The sequence below is a fragment of the Gorilla gorilla genome, chromosome 9, assembly GCF_029281585.2.
Source record: "Gorilla gorilla gorilla isolate KB3781 chromosome 9, NHGRI_mGorGor1-v2.1_pri, whole genome shotgun sequence".
In the NCBI taxonomy this organism is placed as follows: Eukaryota; Metazoa; Chordata; class Mammalia; order Primates; family Hominidae; genus Gorilla; species Gorilla gorilla.
The window spans coordinates 122556921-122574322 of NC_073233.2; the positions used below are offsets into that span (position 1 = coordinate 122556921).

Sequence of the window (17402 nt, forward strand, 5' to 3'; positions counted from 1 at the left end):
GTGGATAATTAGTATTGCCTCATGGGTTACCACTCTTACCCGGTAGATAGTAAGTATTGCTTCATGGGATACCACTGTTAACCAGTTGATAATAAGTATTGCCTCATAGGTAACCACTGTTACCCTGTGGATAATACGTATTGCCTCGTGGGTTACCACTGTTACCCATTGGGTAATATGTATTGCCTCGTAGGAAACCACGGTTACCCGGTGGATAATAAGTGTTGCCTTGTGGGAAACCCCTGTTACCCGGTGGATAATAAGTGTTGCCTTGAGGGTAACCACTGTTATCCGGTGGATAATTAGTGTTGCCTGGCGGGTAAGCACTGTTACCCAGTGGATAATAAGTGTTGCCTTGTGAGTAACCAGTGTTAACCGGTGGATAATAATTATTGCCTCTAGGGTAACCACTGTTACCCAGTGGATCATAAATATTGCCTCTAGCATAACCACTGTTTCCCAGTGGGTAATAAGTATTGCCTCGTGGGTGACAACTGTTACCCAGTGGATAACAATTATTGCCTCTAGGGTAATCACTGTTACCTGGTGGAAAATAAGTATTGCCTGTAGGGTAACCACTTTTACACGTGGGATAATAAGTATTGCGCAATGGGTACCATTGTTACCCGCTGGATAATAAGTATTCCCTCATGGGTAACCACTGTTATCCGGTGCATAATAATTATTTCCTCTCAGGTAACCACTGTTACCCAGTGGATAATAAGTATTCCCTCGTGGATAAACACGTTACCTGGCAGATAATATGTATTGCCTCATGGGTAACCACTTACCCTTGGAAAATAAGTGTTGCCTCATGGGTTACCCGTTTTACCCGCTGGATAATAAGTGTTGCCTTGTGTGTAACCACTCTTACCATGTGGATAATAAGCATTGCCTTGTGGGAAAATAGTGTTACCCGATGGATAATAAGTATTGCCTCATGGGTAACCACTGTTACCTGGTGGATAATACGTGTTGCCTCGTGGGTTACCATTCTTACCCTATGGATAACAAGAATTGCCTTGTGGGTAACCACTGTTACCCGGTGGATAATAAGTGTTGCCTCGTGGTTAACAACTGTTACCTGGGGGATAGTAAGTATTGCCCCCAGGGTAATCATTGTTACCCAGTAGATAATAAGAATGACCTCTGGGGTAACCACTGTTACCCAGTGGATAAGAAGTATTGCCTCGTGGGTAACCACTGTTACCTGGTGGATAATAAGTGTTGCTTCATGGGTAACCACTGTTACCTGGTGGATAATGAGTGTTGTCTCGTGGGTAACCAGTGTTACCCTCTGGATAATAGGTTTTATGTCGTGGGTAACCACTGTTACCCATTGTAAAATAAGTATTGCCTCGTGTGTAACCAATGTTATATGGTGGATAATAACTATTGCCTCTAGGGTAACCACTGTTACCTGGTGGATGACAGATGTTTCCTCTAGGGTAATCACTGTGACCTGGTGGATAATAAATATTGCCTCGTGAGTAACCACTGTTACCCAGTGGATAATAAGTGTTGCCTCATTGGTAACCACACTCAGTGGATAATAATTATTGCCCCAGGGTAATCACTGTTTCCCGTTAGATGATAAGTATTGCCTCGTTGGTAACCACTGTTACCCACTGGATAATAATTATTGCCTTGTGGGTAACCACTGTTACCTGCTGGATAATAAGTATTGCCCATGGGTAAGCCCTGTTACCCACTGGATAATAATTATTGCCTCGTGGGTAACCACTGTTACCTAGTGGATAATAAGTATTGCCCTGTGGGTAACCACTGTTAACTGGTGGATAATAAATATTGCCCTGTTGGTACCCACTGTTACCCAGTGGATAATAAGTATTGTCTCATGGGTAACCACTGTTACCTGACGGATAATAAGTATTGCCCATGGGTAATAATTGTTACCCAGTGGATAATAAGTATTGCCTCGTGGTAACCACTGTTACCAGGTGTATAATAAGTATTGCCTCATGGGTAACCACTGTTACCCACTGGATAATAAGTATTGCCTCTAGCGCAACGAATGTTTTCTGGTGGATAATAAGTATTGCCACGTGTGTAACCACTGTTACCTGCTGGATAATAAGTATTTCCTCCTGGGTAACCACTGTTACCTGGTGGATAATAAGTATTGCCTAGTGGGGAATCACTGTTACCCGGTGGATAATGAGTGTTGCCTCGCGGGAAACCACTATTACCCGATGGATAATAAGTGTTGCCTCATGGGTAACCACTGTTACCCGATGGATAATAATTGTTGCTTCGTGTATAACTGATGTTACCAGTGGATAATAAGTATTGCCTCATTGGTAACCGCTGTTACCCGGTGGATAATAAGTATTGTCTCATGGCTAACCACTGTTACCCAGTGGATAATAAGTTTTGCCTCGTGGGTAACCACTGTTACCCAGTGGATAATAAATATTGCCTCGTGGGTAACCACTGTTTCCCGCTGGATAATAAGTATTGCCTCATGGGAAACCACTGTTACCCTGTGGATAATAAGTATTGCCTCTTGGGTAAGCAGTGTTACCCGGTGGATAATAAGTATTGCCTCATTGGTAACCACTGTTACCCGTTGGATAATAGGTGTTGCCTCTTGGGTAACCACTGTTATCCACTCAATAATGTGTGTTGCCTCTTGGGTAACCACTGTTATCCACTGAATAATGTAGGTTGCCTCTTGGGTAACCACTGTTACCTGTTTGATAATAAGTATTGCCTCATGGGTAACAACTGTTACCCACTGGATAATAAGTGCTGACTCGTGGGTAACCACTGTTACCCTGTGGATAATAAGTATTGCCTCGTGGGTATCCAGTCTTACCTGGTGGTTAATAAGTGTTGCCTCATGCATAACCACTATTACCCAGTGGAAAATAAGTATTGCCTCATGGGTAACCACTGTTACCTGGTGGATTATAAGTATTGCCTCATGGGCAACCACTGTTACCCAGTGGATAATAAGTATTGCCTTGTGGGTAGCCATGGTTACCCAGTGGAAAATAAGTATTGCCTCTAGGGTAACCACTGTCTCCCGGTGGATAATAAGTATTGCCTCCAGGGTAACCACTGTTACCCGGTGGATAGTAAGTATTGCCTCGTGGGTAAGCACTGTTACCCGGTCGATAGTAGGTATTGCCTTGTGGGTAACCACTGTTACCCGGTGGATAATAAGTATTGCCTCATGGGAAACCACTGTAACCCGGTGGATAATAAGTGTGGCCTCATGGGTAACCACTGTTACCTGGTGGATAATATGTGTTGCCTCGTGGGTAACCACTATTACTAGGTGGATAATACATGTTGCCTCATGAGTAACCACTGTTACCTTGTGGATAGTAAGTGTTGCCTCGTAAGTAACCACTGTTACCTTGTGGATAGTAAGTGTTGCCTCGTGGGTAAACACTGTTACCCTGTGGATGATAAATATTGCCCTGTGGTTAACCACCATTACCCGGTGGATAATAAGTATTGCCTCATGGGTAACCACTTCTAATGGCTGGATAATAAGTATTGCCTTGTGGGTAACCACTGTTACCCAGTGGATAATACGTGTAGCCTCGTGGGTAACCACTGTTACCCGTTGGATAATACGTATTGCCTCGTGGGTTACCACTGTTTCCCAGTGGGTAATACGAGTTGCCTCATGCGTAACCACTGTTATCCAGTGGATAATAAGTGTTGCACTGTCGGTAACCACTGTTACTGGGTGTATAATAAGTATTGCCTCTTGGGTAACCACTGTTACCCAGTGGATAATAAGTATTGCCTCATGGGCAACCACTTCTACCACATGGATAATAAGTATTGCCTCTGGCGTAACCACTGTCACCCGGTGGATAATATGTATGGCCTCGTGGGTAACCACTGTTACCAGTTGGATAATAAGTATTGCCTCATGAGTAACCACTGTTACCCGGTGGATAATAAGTATTGCCTCGTGGGTAACCGCCGTTACCTGGTGGATAATAAATATTGCCTCGTGGGTAACCGCTGTTACCTGGTGGATAATAAGTATTGCCTCGTGGGTAACCGCTGTTACCCAGTGGATAATAAGTATTGCCTCTCAGGGAGGAGCCAAGATGGCTGAGTAGGAAGAGCCCCGGTCTACAGCTCCCAGCATGAGCGACGCAGAAGGCAGGTGATTTCTGCATTTCCATCTGAGGTACCGGGTTCATCTCATTAGGGAGTGCCGGACAGTGGGCGCAGGTCAGTGGGTGCACGCACCATGCACAAGCTGAAGCAGGGTGAGGCATTGCCTCACTCGGGAAGCACAAGGGGTCAGGGAGTTCCCTTTCCTAGTCAAAGAAAGAGGTGACAGACGGCACCTGGAAAATCAGGTCACTCCCACCAGAATACTGCACTTTTCCGATGGGCTTAAAAAACGGCGCACCAGGAGATTATATCCCGCACTTGGCTCAAAGGGTCCTATGCCCACGGAGTCTCACTGATTGCTAGCACAGCAGTCTGAGATCAAACTGCAAGGCAGCAGCGAGGCTGGGGGAGGGGCGCCCGCCATTGCCCAGGCTTGCTTAGGTAAACAAAGCAGCCGGGAAGCTCGAACTGGGTGGAGCCCACCACAGCTCAAGGAGGGCTGCCTGCCTCTGTAGGCTCCACCTCTGGGGGCAGGGCACAGACAAACAAAAAGACAGCAGTAACCTCTGCAGACTTAAATGTCCCAGTCTGACAGCTTTGAAGAGAGCAGTGGTTCTCCTAGCACGCAGCTGGAGATCTGAGAACGGGCAGACTGCCTCCTCAAGTGGGTCCCTGACCCCTGATCCCCGAGCAGCCTAACTGGGAGGCACCCCCCAACAGGGGCAGACTGACACCTCACATGGCCGGGTACTCCAACAGACCTGCAGCTGATGGTCCTGTCTGTTAGAAGGAAAACTAACAGAAAGGACATCCACACCCAAAACCCATCTGTACATCACCATCATCAAAGACCAAAGGTAGATAAAACCACAAAGATGGGGAAAAAACAGAGCAGAAAAACTGGAAACTCTAAAAAGCAGAGCACCTCTCCTCCTCCAAAGGAACGCAGTTCCTCACCAGCAATGGAACAAAGCTGGACGGAGAATGACTTTGATAAGCTGAGAGAAGGCTTCAGACAATCAAATTATTCCGAGCTATGGGAGGACATTCAAACCAAAGGCAAAGAAGTTGAAAACTTTGAAAAAAATTTAGAATAACATATAACTAGAATAACCAATACAGAGAAGTGCTTAAAAGAGTTGATGGAGCTGAAAACCAATGCTTGAGAACTACGTGAAGAATGCAGAAGTCGCAGGAGCTGATGCGATCAACTGGAAGAAAGGATATCAGTGATGGAAGATGAAATGAATGAAATGAAGTGAGAAGGGAAGTTTAGAGAAAAAAGAATAAAAAGAAATGAACAAAGCCCCCGAGAAATATGGGACTATGTGACAAGACCAAATCTACGTCTCATTGGTGTACCTGAAAGTGACGGGGTGAATGGAACCAATTTGGAAAACACTCTGCAGGATATTATCCAGGAGAACTTCCTCAATCTAGCAAGGCAGGTCAACATTCAGATTCAGGAAATACAGAGAATGCCACAAAGATACTCCTCGAGAAGAGCAACCCCAAGACACATAATTGTCAGAGTCACCAAAGTTGAAATGAAGGAAAAAATGTTAAGGGCAGCCAGAGAGAAAGGTCGGGTTACCCTCAAAGGGAAGCCCATCAGACTAACAGCAGATCTCTTGGCAGAAACTCTACAAGCCAGAAGAGAGTGGGGGCCAATATTCAACATTCTTAAAGAAAAGAATTTTCAACCCAGAATTTCATATCCAGCCAAACTAAGCTTCATAAGTGAAGGAGAAATACAATACTTTACAGACAAGCAAATGCTGAGAGATTTTGTCACCACCAGGCCTGCCCTAAAAGAGCTCCTGAAGGAAGCACTGAACATGGAAAGGAATAACCGGTACCAGCCGCTGCAAAATCATGCCAAAATGTAAAGACCATCAAGACTAGGAAGAAACTGCATCAACTAATGAGCAAAATAACCACTTAACATCATAATGACAGGATCAAATTCACACATATCAATATTAACTTTAAATGTAAATGGACTAAATGCTCCAATTAAAAGACACAGACTGGCAAATTGGATAAAGAGTCAAGACCCATCAGTGTGCTGTATTCAGGAAACCCATCTCACAGGCAGAGACACACACGGGCTCAAAATAAAAGGATGGAGGAAGATCTACCAAGCAAATGGAAAACAAAAAAAGGCAGGGGTTGCAATCCTAGTCTCTGATAAAACAGACTTTAAACCAACAAAGATCAAAAGAGACAAAGAAGGCCATTACTTAATGGTAAAGGGATCAACTCAACAAGAAGAGCTAACTATCCTAAATATATATGGACCCAATACAGGAGCACCTAGATTCATAAAGCAAGTCCTGAATGACCTACAAAGAGACTTAGACTCCCACACGTTAATAATGGGAGACTTTAACACCCCACTGTCAAGATTAGACAGATCAACGAGACAGAAAGTCAACAATGATACCCAGGAATTGAACTCAGCTCTGCACCAAGTGGACCTAATAGACATCTACAGAACTCTCCACCCCAAATCAACAGAATATACATTTTTTTCAGCACCACACCACACCTATTCCAAAATTGACCACATACTTGGAAGTAAAGCTCTCCTCAGAAAATGTAAAAGAACAGAAATTATAACAAACTGTCTCTCAGACCACAGTGCAATCAAACTAGAACTCAGGATTAAGAAACTCACTCAAAACTACTCAACTACATGGAAACTGAACAACCTGCTCCTGAATGACTACTGGGTACATAACGAAATGAAGGCAGAAATAAAGATGTTCTTTGAAACCAATGGAACAAAGACACAACGTACCAGAATCTCTGGGACACATTCAAAGCAGTGTGTAGAGGGAAATTTATAGCACTAAATGCCCACAAGAGAAAGCAGGAAAGATCCAAAATTGACACCCTAACATCACAATTAAAAGAACTAGAAAAGCAAGAGCAAACACATTCAAAAGCTAGCAGAAGGCAAGAAATAACTAAAATCAGAGCAGAACTGAAGGAAATAGAGACACAAAAAACCCTTCAAAAAATTAACGAATCCAGGAGCTGGTTTTTTGAAAGGATCAACAAAATTGGTAGACCGCTAGCAAGACTAATAAAGAAAAAAAGAGAGAAGAATCAAATAGACGCAATAAAAAATGATAAAGGGGATATCACCATCGATCCCACAGAAATACAAACTACCATCAGAGAATACTACAAACACCTCTACACAAATAAACTAGAGAATCTAGAAGAAATGGATAAATTCCTCGACACATACACTCTGCCAACACTAAACCAGGAAGAAGTTGAATCTCTGAATAGACCAATAACAGGCTCTGAAATTGTGGCAATAATCAATAGCTTACCAACGAAAAAGAGTCCAGGACCAGATGGATTCACAGTCGAATTCTACCAGAGGTACAAGGAGGAACTGGTACCATTCCTTCTGAAACTATTCCAATCAATAGAAAAAAAGGGAATCCTCCCTAACTCATTTTATGAGGCCAGCATCATCCTGATACCAAAGCCGGGCAGAGACACAACCAAAAAAGAGAATTTTAGACCAATATCCTTGATGAACATTGATGCAAAAATTCTCGATAAAATACTGGCAAACTGAATACAGCAACACATCAAAAAGCTTATCCACCATGATCAAGTGGGCTTCATCCCTGGGATGCAAGCCTGGTTCAATATACACAAATCAATAAATGTAATCCAGCATATAAACAGAACCAAAGACAAAAACCACATGATTATCTCAATAGACACAGAAAAGGCCTTTGACAAAATTCAACAACCCTTCATGCTAAAAACTCTCAGTAAATTAGGTATTGATGGGACATGTCTCAAAATAATAAGAGCTATCTATGACAAACCCACAGCCAATATCATATTGAATGGGCCAAAACTGGAAGCATTCCCTTTGAAAACTGGCACAAGACAGGGATGCCCTCTCTCACCACTCCTATTCATCAGAGTGCTGGAAGTTCTGGCCAGGGCAATTACATAGGAGAAGGGAATAAAGGGTATTCAATTAGGAAAAGAGGAAGTCAAATTGTCCCTGTTTGCAGAAGACATGATTGTATATCTAGAAAACCCCATTGTCTCAGCCCAAAATCTCCTTAAGCTGATAAGCAACTTCAGCAAAGTCTCAGGATACAAAATCAATGTACAAAAATCACAACCATTCTTATACACCAACAACAGACAAACAGAGAGACAAATCATGAGTGAACTCCCATTCACAATTGCTTCAAAGATAATAAAATACCTAGGAATCCAACTTACAAGGGACGTGAAGGAACTCTTCAAGGAGAACTACAAACCACTGCTCAAGGAAATAAAAGAGGATACAAACAAATGGAAGAACATTCCATGCTCATGGGTAGGAAGAATCAATATCATGAAAATGGCCATACTGCCCAAGGTAGTTTACAGATTCAATGCCATCCCCATCAAGCTACCAATGACTTTCTTCACAGAATTGGAAAAAAACTACTTTAAAGTTCATATGGAACCAAAAAAGAGCCCTCATCGCCAAGTCAATCCTGGGTCAAAAGAACAAAGCTGGAGGCATCACACTACCTGACTTCAAAGTATACTACAAGGCTACAGTAACCAAAACAGCATGGTACTGGTACCAAAACAGAGATATAAATCAATGGAACAGAACAGAGCCCTCAGAAATAACACCGCATATCTACAACTATCTGATCTTTGACAAACCTGAGAAAAACAAGCAATGGGGAAAGGATTCCCTATTTAATAAATGGTGCTGGGAAAACTGGCTAGCCATATGTAGAAAGCTGAAACTGGATCCCTTCCTTACACCTTATACAAAAATCAATTCAAGATGAATTAAAGACTTAAATGTTAGACCTAAAACCATAAAAACCCTAGAAGAAAACCTAGGCATTACCATTCAGGAGATAGGCATGGGCAAGGACTTCATGTCTAAAACACCAAAAGCAATGGCAACAAAAGACAAAATTGACAAATGGGATCTAATTAAACTAAAGAGCTTCTGCACAGCAAAAGAAACTACCATCAGAGTGAACAGGCAACCTATAAAATGGGAGAAAATCTTCACAACCTACTTATCTGACAAAGGGCTAGTATCTAGAATCTACAATGAACTCAAACAAATTTACAAGAAAAAAACAAACAACCCCATCAAAAAAGTGGGCAAAGGACATGAACAGACACTTCTCAAAAGAAGACATTTATGCAGCCAAAAAACACATGAAAACATGCTCACCATCACTGGCCATCAGAGAAATGCAAATCAAAACCACAATGAGATACCATTTCACACCAGTTAGAATGGCAATCATTAAAAAGTCAGGAAACAACAGGTGCAGGAGAGGATGTGGAGAAATAGGAACACTTTTACACTGTTGGTGGGACTGTAAACTAGTTCAATCATTGTGGAAGTCAGTGTGGCAATTCTCAGGGATCTAGAACTAGAAATACCATTTGACCCAGCCATCCCATTACTGGGTATATACCCAAAGGACTATAAATCATGCTGCTATAAAGACACATGCACACATATGTTTATTGTGGCATTATTCACAATAGCAAAGACTTGGAACCAACCCAAATGTCCAACAATGATAGACTGGATTAAGAAAATGTGGCACATATACAGCATGGAATACTATGCAGCCATAAAAAATGATGAGTTCATGTCCTTTGTAGGGACATGGATGAAATTGGACATCATCATCCTCTCCCTCTCCCTCTCCCTCCCTCTCCCTCTCCCTCCTTTCCACGGTCTCCCTCTCATGCCAAACCCTCTCCCTCTCTTTCCACGGTCTCCCTCTCATGCCGAGCTGAAGCTGGACTGTGCTGCTGCCATCTCGGCTCACTGCAACCTCCCTGCCTGATTCTCCTGACTCAGCCTGCTGAGTGCCTGCGATTGCAGGCGAGCGCCGCCACGCCTGACTGGTTTTCGTATTTTTTTGGTGGAGACGGGGTTTCACTGTGTTGGCCGGGCTGGTCTCCAGCTCCTAGCCGCGAGTGATCCGCCAGCCTCGGCCTCCCGAGGTGCCGGGATTGCAGACGGAGTCTCGTTAACTCAGTGCTCAATGGTGCCCAGGCTGGAGTGCAGTGGCATGATCTCGGCTCGCTACAACCTCCACCTCCCAGCCGCCTGCCTTGGCCCCCCAAAGTGCCGAGATTGCAGCCTCTGCCCGGCCGCCACCCCATCTGGGAAGTGAGGAGCGTCTCTGCCTGGCCACCCATCGTCTGGGATGTGAGGAGCCCCTCTGCCTGGCTGCCCAGTCTGGAAAGTGAGGAGCGTCTCTGCCCAGCCGCCATCCCACCTAGGAAGTGAGGAGCACCTCTTCCCGGCCGCCATCCCATCTAGGAAGTGAGGAGCGTCTCTGCCCGGCCGCCCATCGTCTGAGATGTGGGGAGCGCCTCTGCCCCGCCACCCCATCTGGGATGTGAGGAGTGCCTCGGCCCGGCTGCGACCCCATCTGGGAGATGAGGAGCGTCTCTGCCTGGCCACCCCGTCTGAGAAGTCAGGAGCCCCTCCGCCCGGCAGCAGCCCCGTCTGAGAAGTGAGGAGCCCCTCCACCCGGCTGCCACCCCGTCTGGTAAGTGAGGAGCATCTCCGCCCAGCAGCCACCCCGTCCGGGAGGGAGGTGGGGGTCAGCCCCCGCCAGGCCAGCTGCCCCGTCCGGGAGGGAGGTGGGGGGTCAGCCCCCTGCCCGGCCAGCCGCCCTGTCCAGGAGGTGAGGGGCGCCTCTGCCTGGCCGCCCCTACTGGGAAGTGAAGAGCCCCTCTGCCTGGCCAGCCGCCCCATCCGGGAGGGAGGTGGGGTCAGCCCCCCGCCTGGCCAGCTCCCCCGTCTGGGAGGTGAGGGGCGCCTCTGCCCAGCTGCCCCTACTGGGAAGTGAGGAGCCCCTCTGCCCGGCCAGCCGCCCCATCCGGGAGGGAGGTGGGGGGTCAGCCCCCCGCCCAGCCAGCCGCCCTGTCCGGGAGGTGAGGGGCGCCTCTGCCCGGCCGCCCCTACTGGGAAGTGAGGGGCCCCTCTGCCCGGCCAGCCGCCCCGTCCGGGAGGAAGGTGGGGGAGTCAGCCCCCCGCCCGGTCAGCCGCCCCGTCTGGGAGGGAGGTGGGGGGGTCAGCCCCCCGCCCGGCCAGCCGCCCCGTTCAGGAGGTGAGGGGCGCCTCTGCCCGGCCACCCCTGCTGGGAAGTGAGGAGCCCCTCTGCCCGGCCACCACCCCGTCTGGGAGGTGTACCCAACAGCTCATTGAGAACGGGCCATGATGACAATGGCAGTTTTGTGGAATAGAAAGAGGGGAAAGGTGGGGAAAAGATTGAGAAATCGGATGGTTGCTGTGTCTGTGTAGAGGGAGGTAGACATGGGAGACTTTTCATTTTGTTCTGTACTAAGAAAAATTCTTCTGTCTTGGGATCCTGTTGATCTATGACCTTACCCCCAACCCTGTGCTCTCTGAAACATGTGCTGTGTCCACTCAGGGTTAAATGGATTAAGGGCGGTGCAAGATGTGCTTTGTTAAACAGATGCTTGAAGGCAGCATGCTCGTTAAGAGTCATCACCACTCCCTAATCTCAAGTACCCAGGGACACAAACACTCTGCCTAGGAAAACCAGAGACCTTTGTTCACTTGTTTATCTGCTGACATTCCTTCCACTATTGTCCTATGACCCTGCCAAATCCCCCTTTGCGAGAAACACCCAAGAATGATCAATAAAAAATAAAATAAAATAAAATAAAATAAAATAAATGGGTTGCACAAAAAAAAAAAAAAGAAATTGGAAATCATCATTCTCAGTAAACTATCGCAAGAACAAAAAACCAAACACCACATATTCTCACTCATAGGTGGGAACTGAAAAATGAGAACACATGGACACAGGAAAGGGAACATCACACTCTGGGGACTGTTGTGGGGTGGGGGGAGGGGGAAGGGATAGCACTGGGAGATACACCTAAGGTTAGATGACGAGTTAGTGGGTGCAGTGCACCAGCATGGCACATGTATTCATATGTAACTAACCTGCACATTGTGCACAGGTACCCTAAAACTTAAAGTATATATAAAAAAAAAAGTATTGCCTCATGGGTAACCACTGTTACCCGGTGGGTAATAAGTATTGCCTTGTGGGTAACCACTGTTACTGGGTGTAAAATAAATATTGCCTCTTGGGTAACCACTGTCACCCAGTGGATAATAAGTATTGCCTCATGAGTAACCACTGTTACCCAGTGGATAATAAGTATTGCCTCATGGGTAACCGATGTTACCCGGTGGATAATAAGTATTGCGTCGTGGGTAACCGCTGTTACCCAGTGGATAATAAGTGTTGCCTCGTGGGTCACTACTGTTACCCGGTGGATAATAAATATTGCCTCATAGGTAACTACTATTACCTAGTGGATAATAAATATTGCCTCACAGGTAACAGCTACTATTACCTAATAGATAATAATTATACTTTATATATAATATATAATTTAATAATATCTAAGAATTGTATATTATACTATTTATTATATTGTAAATATAATGTAATATATAAATTATATATTATAATAAAAATATATTATAATTTATTATATTATAAATAAAATTTATCATATAATATATAATAAATAAATTATATATACATATAATAACATATATGTATATATACTATATATGTATATTATCCACCACCACCACCAATACTTATCCACTGGGTAACATAATAGAATATATAATATATAAATATTATATATTACATATAGTTATATATGATATAAATATAAATATATATAATTTTATATAATATAAATATAAATATATAATATATAATTTATAAGTTATATATTATATATAATATATAATACTCCATTATATATTATTTTATTTTATATTAGATTTTGTTATATATTTATTATATATGTATATATATTTGTTATATATATACATATATCATATTTATTGTATATTGATGTATATATTTATATTTTATATATATTTATATATAATAAATGTAAAATAAATATATAGTATATATATTTCTATATAAATTTATATATATTTATATATTTCTATATAAATTTATATATATTTATATATTTCTATATAAATTTATATATATTTATATATTTCTATATAAATTTATATATATTTATATATTTCTATATAAATTTATATATATTTATATATTTCTATATAAATTTATATATATTTATATATTTATATATAAATTTATATATATTTATATATTTATATATAAATTTATATATATTTGTATATTTATATATATAAATTTATATATACTTATATATTTATATATAAATTTGTATATATATAAATATGTATAAATATATATAAATTTATATATAAATATATATAAATTTATATATATAGATTTATATATATAAATCTATATATATAAATCTATATATATTATATAATTTTATGTAGTACAATATTATATTTTATATAATTATATAATAATATATATTATGATATTTTTATATAATTATGTTATATATTTTTATATAAGATATAATAATATATATTATATAATGTAATGTTTTATTATATAATTGCATTATTATTTTATATTTTGTGTTTTTTATAATTTATCTTTTATGTATTTTATATATTTTACATTATATTTATATAATTTATATTTTATATATTATTTTATATATTTGGTATTATATTTTATATAATTTATATGATTATATTTTATTATATATAAATATGTATATTACATTATATATATAAATATTTGTAACATAATATATAGTATATAAGAATGTTATATAGTATTAAAAAATTCTAATGTAATAAAATATATAATATGTGGTATTACATTTTATATGATTATATTATATATACTATATAATATATTATGTATTGTATTATATATTGTATATTATATTTTATTATATGTTATATGTAATATACTATAGTATACAATGTATATTTTTTCTTTTTTTTTATTTTAGTATTATTATACTTCAAGTTTTAGGGTACATGTGCACAATGTGCAGGTTAGTTACCTATATATACATGTGCCATGCTTGTGTGCTGCACTCATTGACTCATCATTTAGCATTAGGTATATCTCATAATGCTATCCCTCCCTCCCTGCCCCCAGCTCACAACTGTCCCCAGAGTGTGATGTTCCCCTTCCTGTGTCCATGTGTTCTCATTGTTCAATTCCCACCTATGAGTGAGAACATGTGGCGTTTGGTTTTTTGTCCTTGCGATTGTTTACTGAGAATGATGATTTCCACCTTCATCCAGGTCCCTAGAAAGGATGTGAACTCACCATTTTTTGTGGCTGCATAGTATTCCATGGTGTATATGTGCCACATTTTCTTAATCTAGTCTATCATTTTTGGACATTTTGGTTGGTTCCAAGTCTGCTATTGTGAATAGTGCCGCAATAAACATATGTGTGCATGTGTCTTTATAGCAGCATGATTTATAGCCCTTTGGGTATATACCCAGTAATGGGATGGCTGGGTCAAATGGTATTTCTAGTTCTAGATCCCTGAGGAATCGCCACACTGACTTCCACAATGATTGAACTAGTTTACAGTCCCACCAACAGTGTAAAAGTGTTCCTATTTCTCCACATCCTCTCCAGCACCTGTTGTTTCCTGACTTTTTAATGATTGCCATTCTAACTGGTGTGAAATGGTATCTCATTGTGGTTTTGATTTGCATTTCTCTGATGGCCAGTGATGGTGAGCATTTTTTCATGTGTTTTTTGGCTCCATAAATGTCTTCTTTTGAGAAGTGTCTGTTCATGTCCTTTGCCCACTTTTTGATGGAGTTGTTTGTTTTTTTCTTGTAAATTTGTTTGAGTTCATTGTAGATTCTGGATATTAGCCCTTTGTCAGATGAGTAGGTTGTGAAGATTTTCTCCCATTTTGTAGGTTGCCTGTTCACTCTGATGGTAGTTTCTTTTGCTGTGCAGCAGCTCTTTAGTTTAGTTAGATCCCACTTGTCAATTTTGGCTTTTGTTGCCATTGCTTTCGGTGTTTTAGATATGAAGTCCTTGCCCATGCCTATGTCCTGAATGGTATTGCCTGGGTTTTCTTCTAGGGTTTTTATGGTTTTAGGTCTAACATTTAAGTCTTTAATCCATTTTGAATTAATTTTTGTATAAGGTGTAAGGAAGGGATCCAGTTTCAGCTTTCTACATATGGCTAGTCGGTTTTCCCAGCACCATTTATTAAATAGGGAATCCTTTCCCCATTGCTTGTTTTTCTCAGGTTTGTCAAAGATCAGATAGTTGTAGATATGCGGTGTTATTTCTGAGGGCTCTCTTCTGTTCCATTGATGTATATCTCTGTTTTGGTACCAGTGCTATGCTGTTTTGGTTACTGTAGCCTTGTAGTATAGTTTGAAGTCGGGTAGCGTGATGCCTCCAGCTTTGTTCTTTTGGCTTAGGATTAACTTGGTGATCAGGGCTCTTTTTTGGTTCCATATGAACTTTAAAGTAGTTTTTTCCAATTCTGTGAAGAAAGTCATTGGTAGCTTGATGGGGATGGCATTGAGTCTATAAATTACCTTGGGTAGTATGGCTATTTTCACGATATTGATTCTTCCTACCCATGAGCATGGACTGTTCTTCCATTTGTTTGTATCCTCTTTTATTTCATTGAGCAGTGGTTTGTAGTTCTCCTTGAAGAGTTCCTTCACGTTCCTTGTAAGTTGGATTCCTAGGTATTTTATTATCTTTGAAGCAATTGTGAATGGGAGTTCACTCATGATTTGGCTGTCTGTCTGTTATTGGTGTATAAGAATGGTTGTGATTTTTGTACATTGATTTTGTATCCTGAGACTTTGCTGAAGTTGCTTATCAGCTTAAGGAGATTTTGGGCTGAGACAATGGGGTTTTCTAGATATACAATCATGTCGTCTGCAAACAGGGACAATTTGATTTCCTCTTTTCCTAATTGAATACCCTTTATTTCCTTCTCCTGTGTAATTGCCCTGGCCAGAACTTCCAGCACTCTGATGAATAGGAATGGTGAGAGAGGGCATCCCTGTCTTGTGCCAGTTTTCAAAGGGAATGCTTCCTGTTTTTGCCCATTCAGTATGATATTGGTTGTGGGTTTGTCATAGATAGCTCTTATTATTTTGAGATATGTCCCATCAATACCTAATTTATTGAGAGTTTTTAGCCTGAAGTATTGTTGAATTTTGTCAAAGGCCTTTTCTGCATCTATCGAGATAATCATGTGGTTTTTGTCTTTGGTTCTGTTTATATGCTGGATTACATTTATTGATTTGCGTATATTGAACCAGGCTTGCATCCCAGGGATGAAGCCCACTTGATCATGGTGGATAAGCTTTTTGATGTGTTGCTGTATTCAATTTGCCAGTATTTTATCGAGAATTTTTGCATCAATGTTCATCAAGGATATTGGTCTAAAATTCTCTTTTTTGGTTGTGTCTCTGCCCGGCTTTGGTATCAGAATGATGCTGGCCTCATAAAATGAGTTAGGGAGGATTCCCTCTTTTTCTATTGATTGGAATAGTTTCAGAAGGAATGGTACCAGTTCCTCCTTGTACCTCTGGTAGAATTCGACTGTGAATCCATCTGGTCCTGGACTCTTTTTCATTGGTAAGCTATTGATTATTGCCACAATTTCAGAGCCTGTTATTGGTCTATTCAGAGATTCAACTTCTTCCTGGTTTAGTGTTGGCAGAGTGTATGTGTCGAGGAATTTATCCATTTCTTCTAGATTCTCTAGTTTATTTGCGTAGAGGTGTTTGTAGTATTCTCTGATGGTAGTTTGTATTTCTGTGAGATCGGTGGTGATATCCCCTTTATCATTTTTTATTGCGTCTATTTGATTCTTCTCTCTTTTCTTCTTTATTAGTCTTGCTAGTGGTCTATCAATTTTGTTGATCCTTTCAAAAAACCAGCTCCTGGATTCGTTAATTTTTTGAAGGGTTTTTTGTGTCTCTATTTCCTTCAGTTCTGCTCTGATTTTAGTTATTTCTTGCCTTCTGCTAGCTTTTGAATGTGTTTGCTCTTGCTTTTCTAGTTCTTTTAATTGTGATGTTAGGGTGTCAATTTTGGATCTTTCCTGCTTTCTCTTGTGGGCATTTAGTTCTATAAATTTCCCTCTACACACTGCTTTGAATGTGTCCCAGAGATTCTGGTACGTTGTGTCTTTGTTCTCATTGGTTTCAAAGAACATCTTTATTTCTGCCTTCATTTCGTTATGTACCCAGTAGTCATTCAGGAGCAGGTTGTTCAGTTTCCATGTAGTTGAGTAGTTTTGAGTGAGTTTCTTAATCCTGAGTT

General features: G+C 41.0%; 1 protein-coding gene across 1 annotated transcript in view; it reads left to right on the forward strand.

Moving 5' to 3' along the window:
- Positions 1-12357: 12357 nt before the first annotated feature.
- NXPE2 (neurexophilin and PC-esterase domain family member 2) overlaps positions 12358-17402 on the forward strand; it is a 75130-nt gene continuing 70085 nt past the window's right edge. Inside the window, exon 1 of the mRNA XM_055356479.2 lies at positions 12358-12487. Within this exon, the coding sequence (XP_055212454.2) occupies positions 12358-12487 (130 nt within the window). The remainder of the gene's footprint in view (positions 12488-17402) is intronic.